At 43.0% G+C, this 24,937-nt stretch overlaps 3 protein-coding genes across 6 annotated transcripts in view; 1 reads left to right on the top strand and 2 right to left on the bottom strand.

Moving 5' to 3' along the window:
* The window catches only part of akt1 (v-akt murine thymoma viral oncogene homolog 1), a 33,637-nt gene extending 31,599 nt beyond the window's left edge, over positions 1–2,038 (bottom strand). The window contains exon 1 of one of the 3 annotated variants that reach the window (XM_030443737.1): positions 1,700–2,038. The gene's annotated coding sequence lies outside the window, so the exon portion shown is untranslated. Of the gene's footprint in view, positions 1–1,642 lie in introns of all 3 variants that reach the window. The other 2 variants (XM_030443736.1, XM_030443735.1) reach the window with 2 other exon arrangements.
* A 6,574-nt stretch (positions 2,039–8,612) lies between these two features.
* On the top strand, positions 8,613–13,189 carry zbtb42 (zinc finger and BTB domain containing 42). 2 transcript variants are annotated; one of them, XM_030443733.1, is made up of 2 exons: positions 8,613–8,899; positions 10,218–13,189. In XM_030443733.1, exon 2 carries the CDS (start codon positions 10,232–10,234, stop codon positions 11,825–11,827), a length of 1,596 nt encoding a protein of 531 aa, XP_030299593.1. In that variant the 5' UTR covers positions 8,613–8,899; positions 10,218–10,231; the 3' UTR covers positions 11,828–13,189. The 2 variants fall into 2 exon arrangements, with proteins under 2 accessions (XP_030299593.1, XP_030299592.1); XM_030443732.1 differs by lacking the exon at positions 8,613–8,899 and adding an exon at positions 8,951–9,888.
* A 7,927-nt stretch (positions 13,190–21,116) lies between these two features.
* On the bottom strand, positions 21,117–24,631 carry siva1 (SIVA1, apoptosis-inducing factor). The gene is made up of 4 exons (XM_030443174.1): positions 24,413–24,631; positions 23,884–24,072; positions 22,517–22,670; positions 21,117–21,381 (listed from the first exon to the last, which is right to left on the bottom strand). The coding sequence occupies exons 1-4, from the start codon at positions 24,531–24,533 to the stop codon at positions 21,333–21,335; spliced, it is 513 nt and encodes a 170-aa protein (XP_030299034.1). The 5' UTR covers positions 24,534–24,631; the 3' UTR covers positions 21,117–21,332.
* Between the last annotated feature and the right edge of the window lie 306 nt (positions 24,632–24,937).

The raw sequence follows: 24,937 nt of genomic DNA, 5'->3' as shown, positions 1-24,937 counted from the left end.
CATATTAATGTATTCACTTTCATGCTGTTCAGACAAGCCATACAATAAATTACAGATACATCACAAAGCGGCAGTCATTTATAAACCACTCATGTCAAACTCGTTCTGCCCTTTAAAAAATATCCACAGAATAAGAGCTCGAAGTGCTTGTTGCTTCGGTTTGTTGCTAATCAAATGACTCTGCTGTTAACGACTAGTAAACAAGATGAATGAAACAAGTATTTTTGGCTGTGGTGTTCTCAGTTTCGTGACACGGATCGAGAAGAGTGCCGTCATGTGATGCTGATGGTGGGCTAACCATCATTAAGAGCATATCCTCCCCGTGATAATACATCTAAACTCCTGTGGCACAGGCATGGGGGACGGGCACAATAAGTGCGCCTGTGTACAGGGACAACAATTTCAAACAACATTCCTCAGATTCTGTGCAACTGGTGGCACATTTGCGTCAAAGGGGCTGTGAAGGGATTGGGTGGGAGGTGACTGGAATCTTTTTTTTCTAAATAGAACAGGGAGAGCCAAGCAGTCACCGGCTGCATCATTATGCCAGCTTGTTGCGTCTTCCCCGGGTCACATGGCAAGTCTCCCTGCGTACACACACTGGACAGACGTAGTCTCATGACTGATAAAAAAACATTTTGACACTAAAGGCGTTGCAACATGCCCAGGGACAATGTTCTCTTTGCAAACTGCACATGCAAGTGTAAACAGAAAGCGAGGTTCATCTCAAGTAGGACACTTCAGCTTTGCATCTTGCATCTCTGTAAATGAAACCTTTTCCTTTTGACTCAACAATAAACTTTCTTGACAAGAGTCCTGTAGTTATGACTTAGTACAGAAATGCATAGCTATCCTCACTGTAGGTGGAATGAGTGAGGACAGTAACTAAAACAGCCACACACATGCATTTTTGCAATTACACTGATTACAGGGGAGGAAAAAATAAGAATATAGCTCTATTATACCTTTACTTTATGACTTCCTTGGTGTCTAAACTTTACACATGAAAAGGTCGCTGGGCCTCATTTTGATAAAAGCACAACATGGTGGCATCGAGTCAACAACAAAGATGTTGTTCTTTTTTGTATGATTACATTTGAACGCACCAGTGCTGCAGCAGCAACAAAGCTACCGTCAAATTACAGTCTGGCGATACATTTCTCACTCAAACAAGTAAACAAACGCAGTGGTAGCTCATAACAATGAATGAGCCGCTCTCTCGTTGAGCTCATTTGTTTTCATTTGCCTGCTGGGCCATAAAGTGCGAGCGAAAACAACTTTCTCGTGGAGGTGAAGCGTTCAAAGTAGCATGACTGCAGATATTTTGGCCCGAGGGCTGTCTCAAAAGTGGTCATTGTCAAAAATGAATGGTTAACATCTGAAGAAGAGGCTCGCCTGCTTTTGTTGGGGGGGTGGGGGGGGGAGAGAAAAAAAAAACAAGAAAAAGGCAACAACGCGTTATAATTCACGACAGGGCGTTCATAAGCGCCTCGGCTTCACCGCTAAACAACTTCTACAGCGAAGTGGAGTCAGGAAAGTACCTCTTTTCAGGTTTGCATTTAGCGATAGAAAGGATATGGGGCCTAGCAGGGCAGCTTGGGTGAGAATAACCGCATCCCATGTAAGTACAATGGGGACCTACCCTGTCTAGCTGTCGACCTCTTGTAGTTAACCATGCGAAGGAAACGCGGACATTTACCTGGGCAGGAATTCAACAATGTGTCCGTCTCATTATAGTGAGCTGTTTCGGCGGTATATTAAGTTGATAAGTCCTTCAACAATCTGGACAAAAGTGCTCTCATTTACTCCGTTTCTTTGCCTTTCTTCCACTACACCTCCCAAACGCGCTGTCTGCAATGCCTCTGTGGCAGCCTGCTCTCCCGGGTCCTAAAGCCGATCTGCTTTTATGAGTCGCGCTCATAGGAGGGGTAGTAGGCCGTCAGCCGTCCCATTGAAAAAAATCCCGCAGTGTTGCTATAGAGGCTTATTAGAGGCTGCATGGCCTTGTTGAACTCTGCGTTGTTTTATCAGTGCCGGTGGCTTCCAGTATGAGGTCCCGGGACCTGCAGAGGCCCCTGCAAGCTTTCCAGGGGGGACCCTCAGTACAATGAGGTGTATCTCTGTTTTCCACTTCCTGGCAATCACGTGAGATAATGTGCAAGACTGATGTTTTTGTTACAGCTGTGCACAATGATAAGTGATGTCATTTACCAGCCCTGCCACACGCTGAACAATGAGATGCATGTAAGTTGGTTGCAGCTGATCATAATTTTAATTTTATTCACTTTTCTTGATTATTGTCTTTTTTTTTTCTTTTTATGAAAAAAATAGTGAAATAAAAAAAAGATTTCCGGGCCCCAAGTTACTATTATTGGCTGTCACAACTTCTGTATGCCATCACAAAAGAATGAGAAAACAAGAAAATATTAACAGTTTAACTAATTGTTGTACGACTAATTGATTAGAGGAATTATCATTTCTGCTCTTGGCTGAAAACAGTTGTGTATTTGATACTCCTGCAAGGCGTTAATTTTTAAAAAAAAATGTAATCTAATTAAGCTATGTATAAATAGTGCTATAGAAATTTACCAGGCAGTAAAAATTGCAGCTCAAAAATGTAAAAAAAAAAAAACAACCTACAGATTTCAGTCTAAAACTCTTAAATAAATGACTAATTTGAATATTTACAAATACTGATATTCACCAGAGATTTCCCGAAAAGCTACAAAATAAATTGTGGTTAGAGTGAATAATGTCATTTTGGTGTCCTCTGCCTTCAAACATTTTCTTTGTTCAAAAATAAAATCATAAAAAATAAAGATTCAAACTCAATTTAAAGGATAAATCCATTAAAGATAGAAAGTAACGGACAAACACCATACAGATTCAAAGACAGAGGGTTGCTAAAGGTCATGAGTGAAGGTTTTTGTCTTAAATGTGCACTGTTTCTGCCGCAGGACCTGGCTTTAGTGCTTTAAAGCATTTCAGACTGTAAACTCATACTCAGAAATCATATTTAAATCAATTGGAAAACAGGTAACCATCGTAAGCAGTGTAATGATGCTGTCCGTCCGTTGCTTAACAGCATTCAAGCTTCTCATAGTTGATTTATATCTCATTGGAGAACATTACAGTAGTCTAATGTGCCGATGCTAAAAAGAGATATTATTTCTCTCTGAGTTGCTGTGAGGTGGAAAGGGGACTTTGACATTTCCAATAAAAGGCACGAGCGCCACGAAGAAAAGTTATGATCAAATATAACCTTTCAGATTTCTTGCTTTGTGGGTACTGGTAAATCCTACTAAATGCACTTTTACAATCTAGTTTTAGACACTTCAGTACATCAGTTTCATCTTGGTTGGCATGTAAACAAGTTTTTTTGAGCGTTTTCAACCGCATCACATGATGGTCATCAGTGGATGGAGTGAAAACACAACATCTACCGAACTTGCATATCTTTGGATCCATCTTCATGATAAGAAGTGAACTTCATCCACCGATGAAGACAATGTGATAAAGCGAAAAGAAAAAGAAAAGAGTTTACTTCAAGTTGGCATTGTTTGTCAAAGAGAAATTTCTAGGAGCGAGAATGAAACCACTTGCTATTATAAATGGCATCAGACGCAGCTACATACGTCTACGTAACATCAGGGCAGGTATGAGCGGACATGGCACGTGTGTCATGGAACTGCTAACCCTAACCCTAACCCTGCTGATTTATCTGTGAGATTACATCAGATTATAACCCTTTTTGTTTTACCAGATTATTTCAACAGTCATGTACAGACACAGAGAACGCCCTGCTGGAGAGGTAGGAGTTAAACCAGTTTAGGACAGGTACAGACAGGCCGGCTCAGACAGACTTAAAGGAGGCAGGGATCCTCCGCATCAAATGAAATAGTCAGATGACTTGGACTTCGTGGTCAAAATGTTAAGTATATATTTTAAGAGATGAAATGTTTCGAAACATTTCTATAATATTTCAAAACCTTGCAGTAAGATTTGTGACTTTCTTAAGCTTAACTTACTCACTTACATTTACTATCTTTGTATCTGTCAGCACAACATAATTGTCTCTATCAGCCTAGGTACAAGTGGAGTGAGTTACAAACGTGTATATATATGGTGATGGATTGTAACATTTACTCAGGTATTGTACCTAAAGTCAAGCTACTTGTACTTCACTTGAGTATTTCCATTTTATGCGACTTTGTAAAGAGGCAAATACTGTACTTTTCTTCTCCACTACATTTCTGCAACAGCTTCGATTACTTTTTAGATTACAATATTTGAAGTGAAAAACTTATATCGCTAAACCTGGTGATTAGGAATGTTTGTGTCCCCCAGTGATGTAATGTTACTAGGTACATTTTGTCAAGTACTGTAAAGTACAAATTTGAGGAACTTTACTTTACTTTTTCCATTTTCTGCCACTTTATACGTCCACTCCACTACATTTTGGAAGCAAATATTGTACTTTTTATTCCACAACATTTATATGATAGCTTTAGTTACTAGTTACGTTGCAGATTACATGCTGCATCAGAGCAGATTTTAAAAAAATACTTACTTACTTACTATCTGCAATCAGAAATAACAATGCTGATTCTGATAATCAAAGTAATGTAGCAAAACACTAATAGGGAACATTTTATTGCACCATGAGTACTTACTTCCAATACTGCAACTACAGTATATTTTGCTGATAATACTATAGTGCATTTACTCATATAAGGTTTTGAATGCAGGGCTTTTACTTGTAGTGGAATATCATCACAGTATGGTGCTCGTACTTTTACTAAAACGGATCTGAATACTTCCTCCACCGCTGCATGTTGATGATATAAAAATGCAAGACAACGATTTTGAAAGGTTGCACAATAACTGAAGAGTAATGTTTCAGGAGCAGGATAGTGGGGAGAGCTGCCAGCGTTCCCCTCCGTGATGAAAAACGTCTTGGCCTCTGCCCTCTGTCTCTCAGCCTCCTCTGTTGTCATTTCCCCTCTTTGTCACTTCCACTGTAATGTGTTCCTCGCTGCTACTATGTGTCAGCCTTGCCAAGCTGTTCCTGTCATGCAAACAGAGCTGAGTGAGGGTATCCCATAATTTCTGCTGTTGTTATTCAGCGCTGCCCTCCTCCTCCTCCTCCTCCTCCTTGGCTGTCTCTGGTCCAGTGACGGGAATGTGTACCCTGTTGTTTCGCAGGTTCAAAGCAAAATGAACCAGATCAAAGAGTCAAAGTGAGTTAATAATGTCTCAGCCCGTCAAAGACTGATCCGATCGCCTCCCTTGTCTACTGGCAGTATCTCCTCAGAATATAACAGAAGTGAACAGAACTTAATGGGCTGTTGAAGGAGAATAGATAACATGTGGTAGCAACAATTAGACACAGAGGGGGCAGGAGGGCCATAATAGGGAGGAAGAGGTGGGGGGTCTGACCAATACAGCATCTCCCCCGGCAACTGCAGCGCAATGTTGCTCCAACTGTCACACTATTTTCCAGGATGTCTTATCCACCTGTTATGCAGCTCTGCCTCCGTGGCGACGAAGATTTAAAGATTTCATGTCAGATGCACAGAGCATTTGTTGTACTGAGCAAAGATTTCGCAGCAAGCTGTCCACTAAGTTGGCCGCCTTAAAAGAAAATTTAAAAGTCAAGATAGAGTAGATTTTATTTAAATACTCCTAATCTGTACAATCTCCTGGCCTCTAACCTTTCAGATCCTTTATTCAGAGAAGGAAAGCGTTAATGTGGGGGGAAATGAGGAGGGACGCTTCGATAAATGGAACAATACATACATGTGAAAATGACACAGACTTTACAGTAAGTGCATTTGCAGGAGTGGTCGTGGTGTGTGACTGTAGTATGAGCGCCAAACCGTACAATTCTTTATGTTCAGGGTTGGGAGGGTTACTTTAAAAAATGTATTCCGATACAGTTACAAATTACCCGTTAAAAAATGTAGTCAGTAACGTAATCTGAGTATCAAAATATTGAAAGTAATGTAACTCAATTGCTTTCTATTACGTCTGGATTTCTTCAACACCAAACATAAACAAATAAGGACAATAGAAAGTAAAAGTCCACACAATGGCTTGTGTCCACATGCGCATGACTTATTTTAAAGTTGTTATCCCTCTCACTACATCTTTTTTTCAGTAACTTTACAGATTACAGTTACCTTTTTTGTATCCTAATTACATAATCCTGTCTCACAGGGCAAATATACAGAGACACTTCTTTTATTTAACCATTATAACAGCTGTAACGATGACTAAATATAGGTGAAAATTAAACGTCACTGTTAGTCATTATAATTATAAGTATATATTTAGTATATTACACTGCATGTGAATATAATAATGGGGACAATTATCCTGTGCAATTGTATTCCTCTGTCATTTCTATATGTGACAGGTGAAGTATATATTACTCATTATTATTACTTTTTACTTATCTTTCTGTTTTTCTATTTTTTGTCATTCACACATATTTTCCCCTCTGTTATTGACTCTTGAGCTGCTCGAAGTGTGTGTGTGAATTCCCCCAGTGAAGGATCATTAAAGTCTTATCTTATCTTATCTTATCTTATCTTTCCTTATCTTCTTACCTCTAACCTAACGCTGCACAGCCAAATATTGTTCAAACTCACAAAACTTCAATTGAGATTATGTGGAAATCCCAAATTTCTCACGGATGGCGAGCATGTTCGGCTGAATTTTGCGGACGAAAAAGAATAAAGAATAACAAGAAAAATATATTTCAGCAAAAAAAAAAAAAAAAAGTGCCATCTTTAAATATTTCTGATAAACAATGCAGTCAGACAGGAGCAGTGAGAAAGTGAAGTGTTTGGACTTTTCCATCCTAAAAGCTAGTTAGTGGCAAATAAAAAATTCGATGTGTTAAGAGTTTTAAAGGCGATTTCAGTGTGTAAGGATGAAGTGCAGGCATCCTCAGACATCTACGACTCTAGCCCACCCGTATGGTGAGACTTTGGTCCAGCGGGGAAAGAGCGATGTGCTTCCACTGTGGCTGGATGGCTGGCTGGCTGGCTGGTTGGCCGGTCAGGCTACACTGGAATGCGGGCTCTTTTGTTTGTCTGAGAGAGGAGTGGGTCAGGGGGAGAATGCCATTGATGATTGCAGCAAGGAAGAAAGAACCTCCAGGAAGTGTTCTCTCTCTCCCCCTGCTCCCCCACTCCCCCACTCCCATTCTCTCTCCCTCTCTCTCCCTCTGTCTCTCTTTCTCTATCTTTTCTCTGTGTGTGAGAACCTTCACCGCGCCGAGCCTCGCTCTCTGAGGCCACGGTCCCCAGGCACAACCACTGCTTTGTCTTGCCCTGTGAACACACACCCCTCCTCTACTGGGCGCCTACGTTTGCCAGGGCCAGGGAAACACGGGGCCACTGCTCCTATTCTTATCCACATCGCTGCTCCTGCAAGGATGGTGTGTGTGTGTGTGTGTGTGTGTGTGTGTGTCAGCACTGAATGGTAAATTGTTCCTCATGTGGCACAGACACACATCTGATGCTTCTGGATAAACATTTAGTTTAAGAACTTCTCAATACCAATTAGGCTGTTAGACCAAAATAAAGAGAGTTTTTTTTATTTAGGGGGCATGACACTGTCTTGCTTATGATCATCTGGACATGACCAGAGTGCAGATATCCCCTTCTCTGTAACAGTAACAGCCGGACTAAAAATGGAATAAAGCAGTAAGTGGATAAGAATCTTGCCGGTGGCCCCTTTCGACCAGTGGCTGCCGCCTCCCGTCACATTGCTCAGTCCCCTCTGTGTCAGAAGGCTGCGAGGAGCTGCAAATGGCCCTTTCAAAACACACGGCAGCTGGAACACAGGGCAAAGGTGACTGAGGCAGTTGGGGGAGCACAGGGAGGGACAGGAGGAGGAGGAGGAGGGGGCCACGAGATGAGCAGCTGCAACCCTGAGCCCCCTGTTTCTCCACTGTGCCACCATCTCTAGCTTTTAACAATTACAGGGCAGACTCCGGAGGCTGCCTGAACAAATTTGTGACTTTTTTTTTTTCTTTCTCCAACTCAACCCACATAAATCAGCACAATTCCTGCCTTAAGACAATTTAGGCCAAATAAATCACAGCCAGGAGCTGGTGTGGTCTGGGACAACAAAGGGCACTGGGTGGTGTGGTGCCAGGGAATTCCACAACCCAAAGCAGGATTAGAGAGAAACAGCCTTAAAAGTTCCCAATAGTCCACTGACCCCTCTAAATCACAGGGCATGGTTTATACTTTTTTTTTTTTTTTGGATTCGTTTGGGTACTTTCACACATGCAAGGTCTTTTGGGAGCTAAAAGTGTTACTTTCATCCAAAACCCACAGGCGACATGTTTAGGAAGCGTGCAAATAAGATCTACTTCCTGGTTTTGAACTCTTCAAATCCCATCATCTTTAAACAGGATTTTTTCAATCAAATAACACAATTAAGCTTGAAATTTGAATTATTAGATTGTCTACCTGAAGTAATATCTTACATGAAATGTTTTATTTTAGTCTAAACCATGTTAAATAAGTGATCGACTTCTTTTCTTTTCCTCCACTTCAGGATGTACCACTCTGAGAGCCCCCTCGCACATGGGACAGGTGTTTTATTAAGACAGCCAATTGATGTTCCCAGTGTACTCTGCTACTTGCTGCCGCTGTGTGAATTCACGGAGTAGTACAGAACTTATTGTGGCCGCGCGGTATCGCGAGACTTGTGCCATTATCAACCTGCTTGACACACAGCAGCGCTGAGTGCAGCCTGCCTTGCCAGGGTCGGGACTGAAGCTCAAGAAACGACAAGGAGAAGCGAACATCTGGCCGCACATCATGAAAGGACGCCGGGGCTTCTAGGAGAGAACACGACGAAGCGGGCGGTAATCAATGTAAGTGCGCTGTTTTTGTGCTCGGGAGCGGGGAAAGCGAAAGTTATAAGAGTGTCCCCCCCTCTCGCCGCTTCGTTTCAGCGCAGTTGGCTTTGCTGCGAGTTCCTCTGCTGTTTAAAAGGCTCCCAGCATTGCGTTTCCCAACACGGACGTGGAGCTCGGTTTACTGCGCCTCGGGCTCTCCGATCCGCTTCTTCCACTTTTTTTCTTTTCAAATACTACCACCGATGCGCGCAGAATCACACTTATGCGCATTGTTCTCGGCAGCATCCAACTTTAATACCCAAATCTCTTGAGTTTTTTTTAATTTAATTTTTTTATTCTTATGATCATCTGCCCTTCAACGTTGTAAATTAACCCCTTTAAAGAAATATTTCACAGTTGTGCGCGTGCTTGACGAGTGCGTAAAAAGGGCCACGGAGCGTTTCTTTCTTTCTTTCTTTCTTTCTTTCTTTTTTTTTTAAATTCTCATCCGCGGCTCTCTCGGCTGCAGTTTTTTTTCCCCCTTTGCGAGTAAATGTGCGGCTTGAAAGAGTCAGAGACGTAATGTAATCTCGTGACACTTTCTAAATCGAACTGTCTTTCACAAGTTGTGTGTGTGTCGCTTGGACTGCGCAGCCCAGAGTTAACATATGGCATAAAGGGGAGCACAGCTGGAGGTAGCGTTTCCATTGCGGTGATGTCAGAGCAGCTGACTCCACAGCTTGCAGTGTAATTAGCAAACAGAGCACCAGTTTACTCACTCTGCGCTGCTCTTATTTTTTCACGTTCCCCCCCGATGGACCGGCGGTATCGCTCCCAGTCCCGCTTGCGTGTTCAGTAAACACCGCTGTTTTGGACGTGCGTTTGGAAACGCGCCCGGTGCGTCAGTTTTCGCGAGAGCACAAAATTTCCGGGAGCTCGAGAAGTAGGGCTGAGTGCCCCAGAACGCGGACTACTTTTTCTTTGGATAATTTGGAGAGTGGATCCGTTTACACCGGGATACATGGGTGGGTGAGCGCAGCGTAGCGTGTCCTGCACCACTGGAAAGAATGTAGGATTTATGTTCTCAAGTTGGACAAAGTTATTGATGTAGACTTTTAGAGCCGCGTTAAATCTTTCCGAATCAGGTTTATATAAATTAGAATCGATTGTACCAAGTGTACTAAGGTTTATATGTTTGCTGCCACTTTTATAAATCATTTGCGCCATTTGGCTCAAGTTATCCTCTCGCTTTCTCTGTGCCTGTGGTGACTTGGTGTTTGCCTCTGCTCCGCTGTGCCCTCTAAATGGCTTGATTTCGTTTATCCAGTATCCTGTTTTTCCTGTTTTTCATCAGGTTATGAAGGAAGAATGGAGTTCCCAGACCATAGCCGCCAGTTGCTGCAGTGTCTGAGTCAGCAGCGTCACCAAGGTTTCCTCTGTGACTGCACTGTTCTTGTCGGGGAGGCTCGATTCAAAGCGCACAGAGCCGTGCTGGCCTCCTGCAGCATGTACTTCCATCTCTTCTACAGGGACCAGCTGGACAAAAGGGACGTTGTGCATCTCAACAGTGACATTGTGACAGCCCCGGCTTTCAGTCTGCTCCTTGAATTTATGTATGAGGGGAAGTTGGAATTCAGCACGCTCCCGGTGGAGGATGTCCTGGCAGCAGCCAGTTACCTACACATGTATGATATAGTGAAAGTGTGTAAAGGCAAGCTTAAAGATAAGGAACTCTCTTCTCTGGATGAAAAGATGAGTGAGGGTTTGGGACTCAGCTGTCTGGAAAGGGAAAACTCCTCAGACAGCGAGCTGCACAGTAAGCAGCTCATCCGGCGACAGCCCCAGACACAGTCTCAGGGGCTGCACAGGGCCCCCCCGGCCGAGGAGTTTGACATGGACAACAGCGAAGTCAGGCTGGCTGTCACAGATTGTGATAGGTCTACACAGAGTAGGCAGAAGGCAAACGGTCACTCTGGCAGGTCCCCGGACCTTGTAGGTGTCAATTATGTGTCAGCAGAGGCCGAGCCCTGCGTCCAAACAGCTGGAAAAACAAAAGCTGATGTCAGTAGTTCCACCGTATCGCTGTCCCAGAGGTCCCGGGCTTCAGATGACATGGACTGTGCACTGGATTTGTCTTTCAAGCCTCTGTCTAGCAGAGATCCCTTACACCCCTCCTACGTCTCGGGACAGCTGGCCCTCGACAGCCAGCAGCAGGGCACTGAGCCACTTGTTAAAGACGAACACGACTTGCTGTCAGAGCAGGAGGACAGTGAGCCGATGAGCCCTGAGAGCCAGCGCTTTGGGAATAGTGCCAGGAGCTCAGTGGTGACAGGGTTCGCTGCCCTCTTCCCAGGCAACAACGGCTCCACAGCCGCCCTGCTCTCCCAGGAGGAGGACCTGATGGACGAGGAGGGGGAGGCCTGCAGAGGGAGGGAGGGCGCCCCAGGCCGGGAGGTAGAGGAGAGGAGGGGGAGGCTGCTGGGGGACAGCGAGGAGGAGGAGGAGGACGACTTGGCCTCTTCAGACATCTCCACCTCCAGCGGGGTGCTCCTGCCCCCGGGGCAACAGGTGTGTGTGTGCCCCCTCTGCAGCAAAGTCTTCCCCAGCCCCCACGTGCTGCAACTGCACCTCAGCTCACACTTCCGCGAGAAGGACGGCGCCCGCTCCAAGTTGTCCCCCGATGGCTCGGTCCCCACCTGCATGCAGTGCAACAAGACCTTCTCCTGCATGTACACCCTGAAGCGCCACGAGCGCACACACTCTGGCGAGAAGCCATACACCTGTGGCCAGTGTGGCAAGAGCTTCCAGTACTCCCATAACTTGAGCCGGCACGCTGTGGTCCACACACGTGAGAAGCCCCACGCTTGTAAGTGGTGCGAACGGCGCTTCACCCAGTCAGGGGACCTCTACCGCCACATCAGGAAGTTTCACTGTGGCCTTGTCAAGACTCTCGCCATTGGATAAAACACCTCTCAGCAGTGCCATGACACAAGACAGAGTGTCATTTCATACACTGACTACTACTACTGAACAAATTTCCCATTAGTATACACATGTAAGCAGGCTGTTGGAGACATATCTTTTGGATTCTACCCCATGAGGCATTTCTCAAGTTAAAGATGTAGCAAAACTTTAAAACTGGAGCCGTTTTTTTCTGTCATAGGCATACATGGTGGTCAGAGGCTGTTAGGATAAACATGGGTGCTGTGAAACTCGAGCTGGATCAGTGTGGAAGGAAGGTGAACAAATCAGATGATGCACTTGTTTGTCTCTGTCTTATTTGTGTCAGTCTGTTGAGTATATTTGCTGAAAGCACCCTATAACGGGCGAAAGTGGTTGGTAGCTAATGCTAACATATGTTAATACAATCGTCAGAGTGAGTGAGACTTTTATTTGTGCACATGGGAGATCAGAACCGTCCGTGAGTAGCAATACATGATTTTTTTTTTTCCTTTTTAACTCCTACATTATTATTATTATTATTATTATTATTTATTTTTGGGGGGATTTGTTTAGTCCTTAACACGTAAACTATCATAAGGCAGCAAAACTAATGAAGTCTGACTACTGGAAGTGTAATTACTTTTCTTTTGTTATTATGGAAGTAGAATTTTTGTTCGGTTAAACTGAAGTTGGTTACGGATTATGTGTTTTTTTTTTTTTTTTATTATAACAAGAGGCAAACAGACCATCATATCACCAGATTTCTTTCTTTCTTTTTTTTTGCCTTGAGCACATACTGATGGAATGGCCTTCGAAATGCTACTTAAAAAAGAAGTTGTATAATCAGAGGAGGGGTAATTTAAAGCCTGTAACACTGGTGCCTACTGAAATTCTTAACACTTCACCTCGTGTACTTACTTAAGCAAGAATAGGATATATATCACCATGCCTTCTTGTCAAATTCTCAAGTTTTCAGGCCTTTTTAAAAAAAATTCAAAAAAAGAAGAAAAAAAAATACAGATTACACTCCACATACCAGGTGGTAACAAAGGTAATTGTCAACTCTGGAACGCCAGTTGATCCAAGAGTGTCCTTTTGATTAAATCATTAACAAGAATGTAATAAAAGCGTGTAAATCAAGCTCTTGTCACTTAAATGTTTATTGACTCGAAAAAAAACGGTAAATTACCTTGTTGCTTCCTGGTATGGCGTAAAAAGGTTACACTGACACGGTGTGCAGGCAGGGAGGGGGGGACAGGTGGATATCCAGAACTTTGTCGGTATCAAAGCTGCGCTCCACGTGCCATTCAGCTGAAATCTACTGACTTTTTCTTTCTTCGAATTAACCCTCTCACATTATCTTCTTACTGTATGTGTGTACGTTACTACTGATGAAGCCTTTAGTGATGACGCCCCCCACCCACCCACCCGCCCCACCCCAAAATAAATTGTTCGCGGTGGCGTTGGCACTAAAAGTTCACGATATTTTTTTCTAATCTGTCCTGAGAAGACTTGATCAGAATTTATTTATTAGTTTGACTTGGTTCAGGGTTTACTGTAGGTCTAGTTCTTCTTTCTTATAAGCTTGAAAGACGTTGCGTCTTGGCATAGCGATCTTGGTACTCATTAACTGGTATTGGGGGCTGTTTGATCATATTTTTTTTTTTCTCTGTGCAAGTTGAGTTACTGTAATTGTATTTTTAATATACCGCGTAGAAAAAAACCCTCTACAAGAGTATTCAAGATTTGTCACATGGAACATAGAAAAGCACTTGTTTTTAGCATGCGTAGAGTTTCAACACTATTTGTCTAGGCTGCTATTTCTTACTTGTATGTATATTTAATGTAAATATATATTCTATTTATCAAAACTGTTTGTTTTTCCATGTTACAACACATGTGAGGTGGAGAGAAGAGAGTCGGGTGTCTTAAAGTGTCACGTCTTCCCAAGGGGAGGTTGGCTCCTTTTTTTTTTTTCCCATATTCAAGCCTCGATTAGGACTCACTACAAATCAGTAGCGGTTAATACCTCTCTTAGTGCTGTTCCGCCACAGGAGACAGTTGTTCACAAGCACAGCCACACTGATACGGCAGTGGCTACCTATAGAAATTAGACAATACAGGCATTGTCCCCCCCCCCCCACACACACATACTCCCTCGCCACCCCTACCCCACCCCCCCCCCCCCCCCCCACACACACACACACATCCACCACCACCACCAAATCCCAGGTAGTTTCTCAAGGGATCATTGTGTATCTCCCTCCGAGCTGTGGCGAGAAAAGGCAGCGCAAGTCTCCCTTTGCACTTTTCTGTATTGAATGGAGCCATTGGAATGTGAGAAATGTATTTTAGCAAAGGGAGACCAAGGACACTGTAAACAGGTGTATTGTTTGGAGGCATCAAAGAACAGCCCCCCCCCCCAATCCCAGCATGCAGCAGATAAACGCTTCATTGTTCCTCTGCATGGAGGAGATGCCACGGTGATTTGATTGCACATCCATCGAGAGAATATCAGATTAATCCGACTATTGTTTTCCAAGTGCTTGATTTAGAAAGGTTGTTGAAGTTGACAGTGATAATATGTCTGGTAACAATGTTGGTGCTGACCACCTGTCCATTTGAGCGTACGCACCTGAAGGTGGCTTTTCTTTTGTTTTGTTTTTTGTGGGGTCCTTTTAGGTTTATCGGCTAGACTTCTTTCAGGACACAGAAATTAATTCACGTGTGATTTCTCAGCATTTGCGATTGTTTGTCAGAAATTCTGTAAATGGGGGAGGCCAAGTCGAGAAGAAATCAAACCGTTTCTCCACAAATTACTCCTCTTTGTTTGTCATCCTCCCAGGACTTGTGTGTAACTTTTAAAAAAACATTTTTAACGAGAAATGTGATTTGGCTCCCCGTTTTTCTTGCACAAACACTCCTGTTGTCGTCGGAACAATAGTCAATGTTTCACACATTGCGTAGTGTTAATAATGTATATTTCAATCAGAACACACAGGAATGTAGATTTGGTCGCAGTTTCAGGGTTTTTTTTTTTTTAAAGGAACATTTCGTACGTGGTGCAAACTAAATTGCTTGATTTTCCCCCGATGTACATGTGTACAGAGGTAGACAAAACTAACGATATGTGAAGAATTGTTTCTTTTTTATTGTTTGCAGTCTTTATTTATACCTCCAGGATGATCACCAAATGTGCCTTGTAGACACACGAACAGGTGTTGCATCTGGAGAAGCCCTTTTTCTATATTGTACATTTTTGCCCTGGACGTTCATATCACAGCGACAGTGATTCACAACTTTTTGTTCCTGTTCTTTTTTTTTTTCTATCATATCAAAATGTTAAAATCGAGACAAACTAAAAGGTTTCAAGTCCATTTGTTTTTGCTGCTTTGCCAGAGATTAAGTTTTGAGATTCATTTGACCATTTCCTTTTTTGTTTATGTGAATAAATCTGTTGTGGACATGTTCAACTGAAGACAAGCATTTCTGTGATTGGGCTTTTTTAGCCGACACTACTGGGAACTAACAGTCCAGTCCTTTAGTTAATGTCACTGTTGAATGTGAAACACTGAGATGTTGATTGTTGACTTGTACGGAAACAGCGCTACTCTTGATCGAGGGCTACGTTTGCCTAACTCATTGCTGTATGATCTTTTTAAGTCTGGAAAAAAATGACTTTACTGATACTGGATTTTTTTTTTTTTTTTGTCCTCTGCAGGTTACAACTGTGAAATTGTGTATAATCATGAGAAATATTTATTATTGCATTTGCTTCTTGTGCAACATTTGACTGTCTCAGTTTTAATTTGGTTTAGAAAAAAAAAAAATGGAAAAAAAGCTTCTAAATGTCGAACAGAAATCTTTTTAATAGAATTTGTAGAAGTGCCATTAGAATTTAATATAATTTTTTAATAAGAAAGGTATATTTTATAGTACTCAATTGCTTCAGTGTTAGTGGTGTAGAGATTTAGAGGACAATCTTTATGCAGAATTGACATTGGTTAGATATTGAGGCAATTTACGTTGATCTATAACTGTACGTGCATTTTCCTTGTTTGCGCTTTTGGAGTGTGCTTGTGTGTGTGTGTGCTGTGGAAATGTGACAATCTTGATTTAGGCCTTTCTTAAGATTATGCATAGAAATTAAATGGAACAACTTTCTCCCTGTGTGTGGATTTCACTCATTTGCACAGTCACACTAGTTTTCGCGCCATTCCAGACAAAACGCCGGTTAGTTAGCAGCATTCCGCGAGCTCTGAAATTTAATGAGAAAAAAGGTAAAAATAGACTGTAACCCAAGAACAAAACAGAAGAAAGCCCTCGTCTGACACACAGCAGCAACAGTCAGCCAGACGGTGTGTGTGGGAAGTGCTGCTATGTGTACAGAGACAACAGGATGTGATAATACTGCTGGTCTTACAGGCCCAGATCCCTCTGAAACCATAAACTGAGCTCAAGGACGGAGCGGTTTCAAGATGGGCCCCCATTGTTCCTGACCTGTTGCCAATACTCTCCAGATAAGAGATAAACTGGGGATAACAAAGCTAGCTGAATTTGTTGTTGTTACTATACTCGATTATATCTACAGCAAACCAACAACACGCACCGAGCACACACACATCTATTTGTAAGTAAACACACACATGCCACTAATGTGTCTACTTGAGGAGCTGCATGCCTATTCACTGGACAATTTCAATGGCGAGAACTTTTAATTATTTCCCCGCTGCACCATGAAAGAAATCCAGCTGCTCCGCTACGTGAGCCCAATGGGGATGTGCTCGGGTTCCCACCGCCCTCCCCCCAAATCCCAGCTCACCCACTCTGGGAAACACCATATAGACAAGGGCCGCATCCAACTGCCCCTGCCCCCCCCATCTATCCTACCTCCACCCCCACAGCCCCCAAAACCACGGCCCCAAACCTCGGCCTCATCCCACCACTCTATTGTGTGCGTGGGTCGTAGCTCAGCCGGGCTATTGTCTGGCCCCAGCTCCCCGGCACGTACTTTATGCACAAACAGACGACACGGCGGCGCTGGCCAGGCAGCTCCGACATAAAGAAAACAATGTCCTCCCAAGATCATTCATAAACACCCCGAGCAGACCCAGCCAGCCCAACAGTAAATAAGGGCCCTCTGCAACGCCGCGGCCACCTCGCACCGCAAACATCCACGGCAGCAGGCCCTCAGAGCGCCCGCTGGCACCAACATCTCACATCTGCCTAACCGGGATTCAGGGCTTAGACTGCCTGGTGTGTGTGTGTGTGTGTGAGCGACTCTTATGGACCAAAACCTTCACATGGAAAGTAGGAGCCATGTGATAGGGCTTAGCTGCAGGGTGACGAGCTGGGATATGTGCAGTGTAACTCGATGGTGTAATAAAACATTCCTCTCCGAGGCTCAAAGCCTGGCTGCGAGTGGTTGTGTGTGTGTGTGTGTGTGTGTGTGTTTGTGTGTGTTTAGAGGTACTTGAGAGAAGTTGAGAGGAAAGTTGTAAGTGTCCACCACCTCAACAAGGCCAGCGGTGGGAGCCCTTGACCTCTGAGGGGACGGACTGCCAGGGACAGCTGGTGTGGCCTGTGTTTATTTATTTATTTCTTAACAAAAGACAGGTGGTCACACTTGAAAAGGGCACACAAACACAGTCGCACATGCACTTGTGTACAGACAACACGCACACACACACACACACTCACGGGTAAGATTTCTTTTCCCCCCTCCACATGCATATGGTTATCATCCACTTAATTTTGGAGGAGCAATTCTTTTGACTTTCAGGAAAAACCAAATCACACTCCGCCCGAGACAGAAAAATCCTCAATTATTATGTGTATACGTCTGGCGTAAACAACATTTGAAGCAGCATTTTGACTTCTTAACCGCAATCTAAAAGCTGCAATACGAGCCGCGTACGGCACACATCAACCGCTACAAGTGCATAAATACATATCAACTAGTGCTCCCACACTGGGTTCGCCTTTTTTGGTGTGGCTCGCCCTGACAGTGCCAAGACAGTGTGTCCTTGGTCCACTGTACAGCTGTCACTTACTCACACTCGTTGACACATATTTATAGCAGCAGCATCATTGGGCCACACTCAGACCACAGCTGGTCCCCGAAAGAATGGGTGAAAGACAAAGCCACGTGCTCCCGCTGGCCGACTGCAGTTGGTCCTGTCTGGAGCGCTGTGGGTGATTATGTGGCCCCCTTCTCCTGTGCAGACAGCCAGCCATACATGTACCACGGAGTAGATGAGGACCATTCTTGGATTGGGTTGGGGGGGGTGGGAAGCACACCGTGACCTTTTTTCCCCCCTCTTTTGGGTGTCGTGGATAGGGATGTGCAGAAAAACCTCGACAGCTGCCCTCCCTTGGTACACAAACACAGCACATCATCATGGAGTTAAACGGAGCAGGAGGGAAGATGGTGAAACATCCTTCCTTCTAATAAGTCAACAAAGAATATAGTAAATGTTTGTGCAAAAGGAGTCCGAGTGATTGTCTTTTTCTTTTGTTTTTTACTAGACCTGGAGCGGACCGAGACAGGGAAGACCTGCAGTATGTCACCAACACGATTTCCTTTAAAGGTTTAGTACGCAGGACCTTCCTAAAAAGAGTGAAGAGACTCACACAAAACTGATCCTCCCTCTCCTTCTCCTTCTCCTTCTCCTGCTCAATCAACACATGTCGCACCAGGAGTGTGTCATGGTGTCTGTATGTGTGTCTTTTCTAATCTTCATCAACTTTTTCCTTCACCTTTAAAGGGTAACTCCGCCAATTTAACACATTCAACTGTGTTCACAGGTCTTGGTGAGTACTACTGTGTATATGTGGAAAAAAGTAGTGTAAAGCTTTTTTTGTAGAAAAAGGAAGCTGCATGCATGCTAATGAACTCCAATAGCTAATGAAATCAAAATCAACACAGCCGGACCAGAGATGGCAATTTCGTAATTCCACACATTCCTCTTCCTTTTCAAAACTTGCCGCCTACATCACCCACAATGCAACACAACCACCGAGTGACATCACTGGAGGCACTTAATCAAATGACATGCCTTTTCTTCTGGAGCCACAGAAGACTTCCTACAATTGTCTCGCATATACAGCAGTTCTCCCCAAGACCTGTAAAAACACTTTAATGTGTAAAATATTTGGGAATTACGCTTTAAATAGTGTCATTACAAACAGCCGCACACAAATCCTGCATAGTGTATCTTTAATATTTAGGCATGAGCCAATTTTAAATTGAAACCATGCATCATATCAGTCCCTCACTTCTGGATACAGGTTTACCAAATAGATGTCTGTTGCGTTCGTGGATCACAGGAAATTGGCCAAAACGACTGGATAATGAGGTGAGACTTTGTGATGCCCGAAACTGGGCTTCAAATATTTTTGGGTCACTCTGACTCATAATTCCAAACAATGTTACTCAGCTGATAAAGGCAAACTCATAACAGTCTAGAGGACACTGGAGAGAAGAGAGGAGAGTAGCATCAAGTTCGTTTCTCTTCTGTAAGTGTAAGTGTGGGCACGTGCGAGACATTTGACAGCCCTGCGAGGTTCATCAGCAAAAGAATACATTTACAGTGAGTTTGAGGATGATGTCATTTTGCATAAAATCCATCCTTCACCAATAAATTCAACTTACGACATTAATTGGAATACACTTCGGTCGGAACTGCTGCTGGTTACTTGCTATTCTGACAAAGCCAGGGAGCTGAATCCAATTTTGAAATTAAATTTATGAATGTATTTTCAAAATTGTTTTTTAATAAATTTTTTATTCTTGTAATTTCAATGCAGGGATTTTTGCTTTTAACATTTCAGAGCTGCAAATAAATATTTTCATTACTGCTGTTTTTTCCTGTTTTACAATTAATGAAAGTCTTTAGAAAATGACAAAATAATGAAACCAGGTGATGTCACCAGATGTTTTGTTTGACCAACAGTCCAAATTCAAAAGATATTCACCTCACAGAGAGATAAAACAGTAAAAAATCAGTCAAAACTTTATAATTAGCAAATATTTAGCCACTCCTCCTGATACATAACTGTAACTAATACATTTATGATCAAAATGAAAAAATTGGGCTCAGAACACGTACGCAAGCTGCACACGAGTTGTGGAAATCTCTTGGCCTTCATGACCCAGTGACTGTTCTATTTGAATAAAAGAAAAAGTTTGTAGCTTAAAAATGTAATGTCTTCCTGTTAAGTGCTTTTACATCCACCTTTCATTTCCTTAAAGTCTTATCAAGAAATGTGCAGACAACTTGACGCCTTGCTTGCCAGCAGCTGTCTGCTCACTCAGCCAGAAATCAAGCGGCGCTCGCGGACACCAACTGCAGAGCTCCCCAAAGACCGGAGCCACAACTGGCCCCGCTGAGCAGGGGATGTGACTCACATGGCTCATAGTCGCATTTGCAATGAGCTCCAGGAAGTGCACTCATCCAAGCTAATATCTATAAGACCGTGTCATGTGATTGATTTCTATAAAGCTGCGCTGAGGACTTCTGCCACCAAGAACAATTACTGAGAGTGTACAACACCTGACCCTGAAACCAGTCATCATCAGTGACGAGCCGCAGCCAAGAGAACGTGACGACTGCACCTCAAGGTCGTGTCCAGCAGGGATAATTGTAGCCAAATTGTCTGCTGGTCCTGTTCAACCTCTGGGTCTTCTTGTTTTAATAAATACATGTGATAGCAGATTCTCAAGGTCAGTCCCGACAGGAAAGATTGGGATTGTATTATCTTTGCCAAGACAAAACTTTCATGCTTCAACTCAAAACGTTCCAGAAGTGCGTCTTTAGCATAAATGTGTTCATCCAGTGAGGAAGCAGCGGTTTGTTATTACCCTGAATATGGTCCAGCCTAAAAGGAACTCATCCCTCAAATGAGTCCTTGAAGTGTGCTGCCATCTGCTGATGCATCTACAACACAGGAGGATAGTTGGGTCACCTTTTAGCTAAGTAGTAGATTTTTGTTAGACGTCCCCATTTTTTAAATTACCATTCCTTTCCCTTTTTGATGCGAGCCTGCTCCCTCAGCACTGTGTTTTTCTGGTTCAGACCAAACATGGTGCTCCTTTAAAATGCAATTTCTATTGCGTTTCTATGCAAATGTGTCCTGTTTGGATGCGATATGTTGCCTTTTTAGGGTACCCTTTTCTACAAATGCAAGCAAAGACAAATTTCAGCCGTTTAAAAACACCAAACCTAGACAAGGATCCATTTCTATTAATCAAAACACACATTGTGACTGAATCAATGCAAGGTACACCAGAGAGATCATAACACTTAGCTGTATACAAAAGTGTTCAAGTTTATTTCAGTTCATTTTGGAATGCAATACATACATATATACACACGAAAACATTTAGATCATATATATATTAAAAAAAAAAACAAAAACAAAAACAAAAAAACAATTCTCAGGTGTAAAATGCTGTCTTAGAAATATCTCATGTGAGGCAACTACACATGTTCACCCAACCTCCCATTTTCCTTTGGACTTCCTTTTACGTCGAGCAGCTGCAGCACAGTACTTCATCATACTGCCCGCTGTAACTGGGGAGCAAAGAAAATAGTACATTATAATTGTTCAGCAAACACTTAGGTCAATATAAACACGCTCAATGTAGGCGGTTTGCGTTTCTGCATCTTGGACATTGAACCTTCAACCCCAAGAATGGCTGACCTGCTCATCCACCTTAGAAGAATACTAGGATTTTCAAGTTTGCTTATTATAAATGACTATGGGCTTGTTTTTTTTAAAGTGACTCAAACACTGGTGGTGGTAATTTCTTTCTCATTTTTTCTTGGCTTATGGTTTTAGTTTAGTCCAAAAGAAATATGTAAAATTCTCATTGTAGTGGTTAACTTCACCTTTTCTTGAACAAGGCTTAAAAACATAAAACTTACTTTTAAAAAGTATGACTAAGAAAATATTCTGCTCAGTCTCAGTTTGCTAATGGTTGTACCAAGGCCACCAATAACAGTTTGACAGCTGGTAAGAACTTTGCTTCTTAATGCTCAAAATATGATAAGCAACTATTTTGCATCCTGCTTTCATTGCTATTCGATGTCTTAACATCCAGCAAATTCATACCTACAGCTCTGTTCATACCTTACTGGCACTCCAGCCGAAACTGATTAAAACCCAGCAAGGTTCAGGGTCGAGTTATACAAGTGTGTCATTTTCATTATGCAAAATACAATAAGTCTACTGGTCGTTCTGGTCCAGTGATGCACAAAACCCTACAGTTCTACAGCCTACAGTTCAGAAACAAAGAAGCACAAGAGGAATGTCTTTCACAGAAGAGATGAGAAACAGCTTGCACCGCACATCTCATATAAACATGTCTTTAATACAATGGCCAGTGTTTTTTCCCGTGTGACACCTAATTAACCTTAGCATACACGGGCTCCGAGTTTAAAAGGCTCTAGTAATACTTTGAAGCTGGGATGACTAGAAAAAACAAAACACACGGCAGCTGGAGTCCAGCTGGGGATGCACTAAAATGTTTGCAAGGCCAATATTTTCCAGCCCACCTTAAGCTGTCAAGATAGGATACAGATATTCCTAGTTCTTAAAAAAAATAAAAATAAACTGCACAGCTAATTTAACAGCTGTAACAATTAAAAGTGACAGTCACAATGATTTGGGGAAAATGAGTAAAGAGGAAATCAAATCTGAACTTACTCTGTGATGGTGCAGACTGAGCAGCAGAGGCCGGAGCAGCTGGAGCACTGTCGGGTACAGGAGGAGCAGGCTAGACGGTCACACTGGGAGCAAGGTGTCCTGGACCCCTGGATCTTCTGACACACACAGCATCCTGTCGGAGCCACTGCCGGTCCTACACACAACGCACACATCCATACAGTACACCAAGTGAGCATTTAGCATAGTTTAAATTAGTCAAACTGAGTGTCTAAATCTGTGACAAGGCTGACATCTGCTGGTGAAAAGCATGAACTGAACTAACCATCTCCGAGTACAGTGAATGCTTGTACTCTGGCTTGACTCATTTTGAACACCTCCCAGCCTGAGTAAACTCAGGAAGAGTCATGTAACCGCACAACATCTAGCATGTATTTGAGTGGCCATTAAAGGATATGACCATATTAAAACCACACTCGCATGCACAGAGAAACGGCTTTAGTCCTGTACATACTGACAACAAATACAGTAGATCCAAATCAAGTCGGTTTCTTCCAAAATTACAACTGTTTTATAATGAAGTTCTCCCTTTGTGCTTCACCAGACAACGTTTCTGTGCTGACCTACAGTGGAGGGATGGTAACACAAAGTGGGAATTCTCTACTCTTAATAGCTTCAGCTGATCTTCAGTAAGAGACTTATCACAGAACAAGCAAAGTGAATTTTGTCCCTCCTCATGTTCTTTAGGAAGTGATCTCCTCAGGGCCAGAATAAATAGGATGGCAGCGATCAATACCTCTTCCGATGTAAATATGGACAAGTTAGTATTGTGGCAAGATTGATTTGTAAAATGTAAACCTGTTCATCACATGTTGAATATATCACATGGATTGATTTGAGTACAAGGTCAATTTGGGACTTTGTGAGGCTGCGCTTGAGGTCTGGCAGGTTTAGCGAGTGCTTCAGGCACTCCCAGGTGTCCACTTTGTTTGGACATGCTTTGGCGGGCCCAGCTCATGTCCCCTGCCACTTCACTACTCTGCTTTTATCAGTAGATGTCACTGTTCTCTTCTTCATATCCGGACTTTGTTTACTCTCAATGTCGATCCTGCTGAGGTTTCATCTTTCAAAAAAGGTGGACCTCGCCCAAATGTGGTTTAGTGGGTATGGGTAAGGCTTCTGGCCCTGTGACTCCTCACTGACTGCAAGTAGCTTAAAAAACTAAATAAAAATAGATGAATAAATGGTTGGCAAGGGCTGGTCTGTGGTCAGCTGTTAGATAGGCCAGTCATTGCAACTGGTGCTGTATAAAATATGATGAAGCCTCTTCGTTTGACACAAACTCGAGTTGTCATCCTATGTCTTTCACTTCAAATATGTCTGGATAGCAGCCATCAGTTCAGGCTCACCTTGTGCACTGCTTCCTCTTGTCAGTCTTCCGTCATGTCCGATCAGTGTCTGTCCTCTCAGCAGTGCCTGACTGCATGTTGGACTGTATGCTTGTCCAGGGGGCTGAGGGTCGGGGCAGCTCTCCTCTCCTGACCATATTTTACCCGTCACAGCCTTGGCACCGTTGAAGAGCAAGTTCTTTGTCTTTTCTGGATAATAGAAAACAGACACTCACGAATGAAAATGCATGTGACCAACTCATCTGACCGCCTCCTGGGTAAACAGAGGACCAATGGCACATTTAAGCAAGTCTGACTGCCCTTCGACTACATTGTTAATTCATAAGTCAGCTGGTGGCAATATCTGAAATGACAGGGGCCTTACTAATGTGATTCCATGAGGTGTACACGACTACTCGTCTTAGGAACACGAACAAATACACTAAAATTGATCGAGTGTGACTGTTAAATGTTTGTATCCAACGCAAGCTAAGGCAACTAGGAAATGTGCGCAACGACGAAGCTAACATCAACTTTAGCATGTACTTACCATAGATTTCTAGCTTGTATTTGTTCCCACAAACGCCGTAGTTATTCAGCTCCTGTTGCCCGATGTGCATTTTGTACTGGGAGGAGAAGGTTTGCGGGAAAGGACAAGCTCGTTTCGGCATTTTGGCTGTACAAAAAATTCCCCGCCGTTCTCCCTTCTTCCAAACTTGTTTGTTGCGGGAAAGATGCAATGGTGGAGGCAAGAGGGAGCCAATCACGCACAGTCTTTATTGTCACATGAAAATTCAGAGCCAATCCGACGACTGCTCTGCTGTCACGTGACGTTATATTGTGCTGCCTTCAGGTGCTGTCGCGAATTTTGTATTTTCTGTTTTGCAACAGGAAAGGAAGAATAACTCTTTTCAGCTATCAAAAGTGTGGAATAATGCTTGCATTACAATACTTTATACATTGCATTACTTTGAATGAGATTTATTTCTTTTGATTAAATTAAGTTATGATCAACACAGTCCCAACAGTGAAGCTGGGATCCAGAAATCATATCAGTATGATAAATTATCCAAAG

This window comes from Sparus aurata, chromosome 16 (genome assembly GCF_900880675.1).
Source record: "Sparus aurata chromosome 16, fSpaAur1.1, whole genome shotgun sequence".
In the NCBI taxonomy this organism is placed as follows: domain Eukaryota; kingdom Metazoa; phylum Chordata; class Actinopteri; order Spariformes; family Sparidae; genus Sparus; species Sparus aurata.
This window is presented reverse-complemented; position numbering and strand designations above follow the sequence as displayed.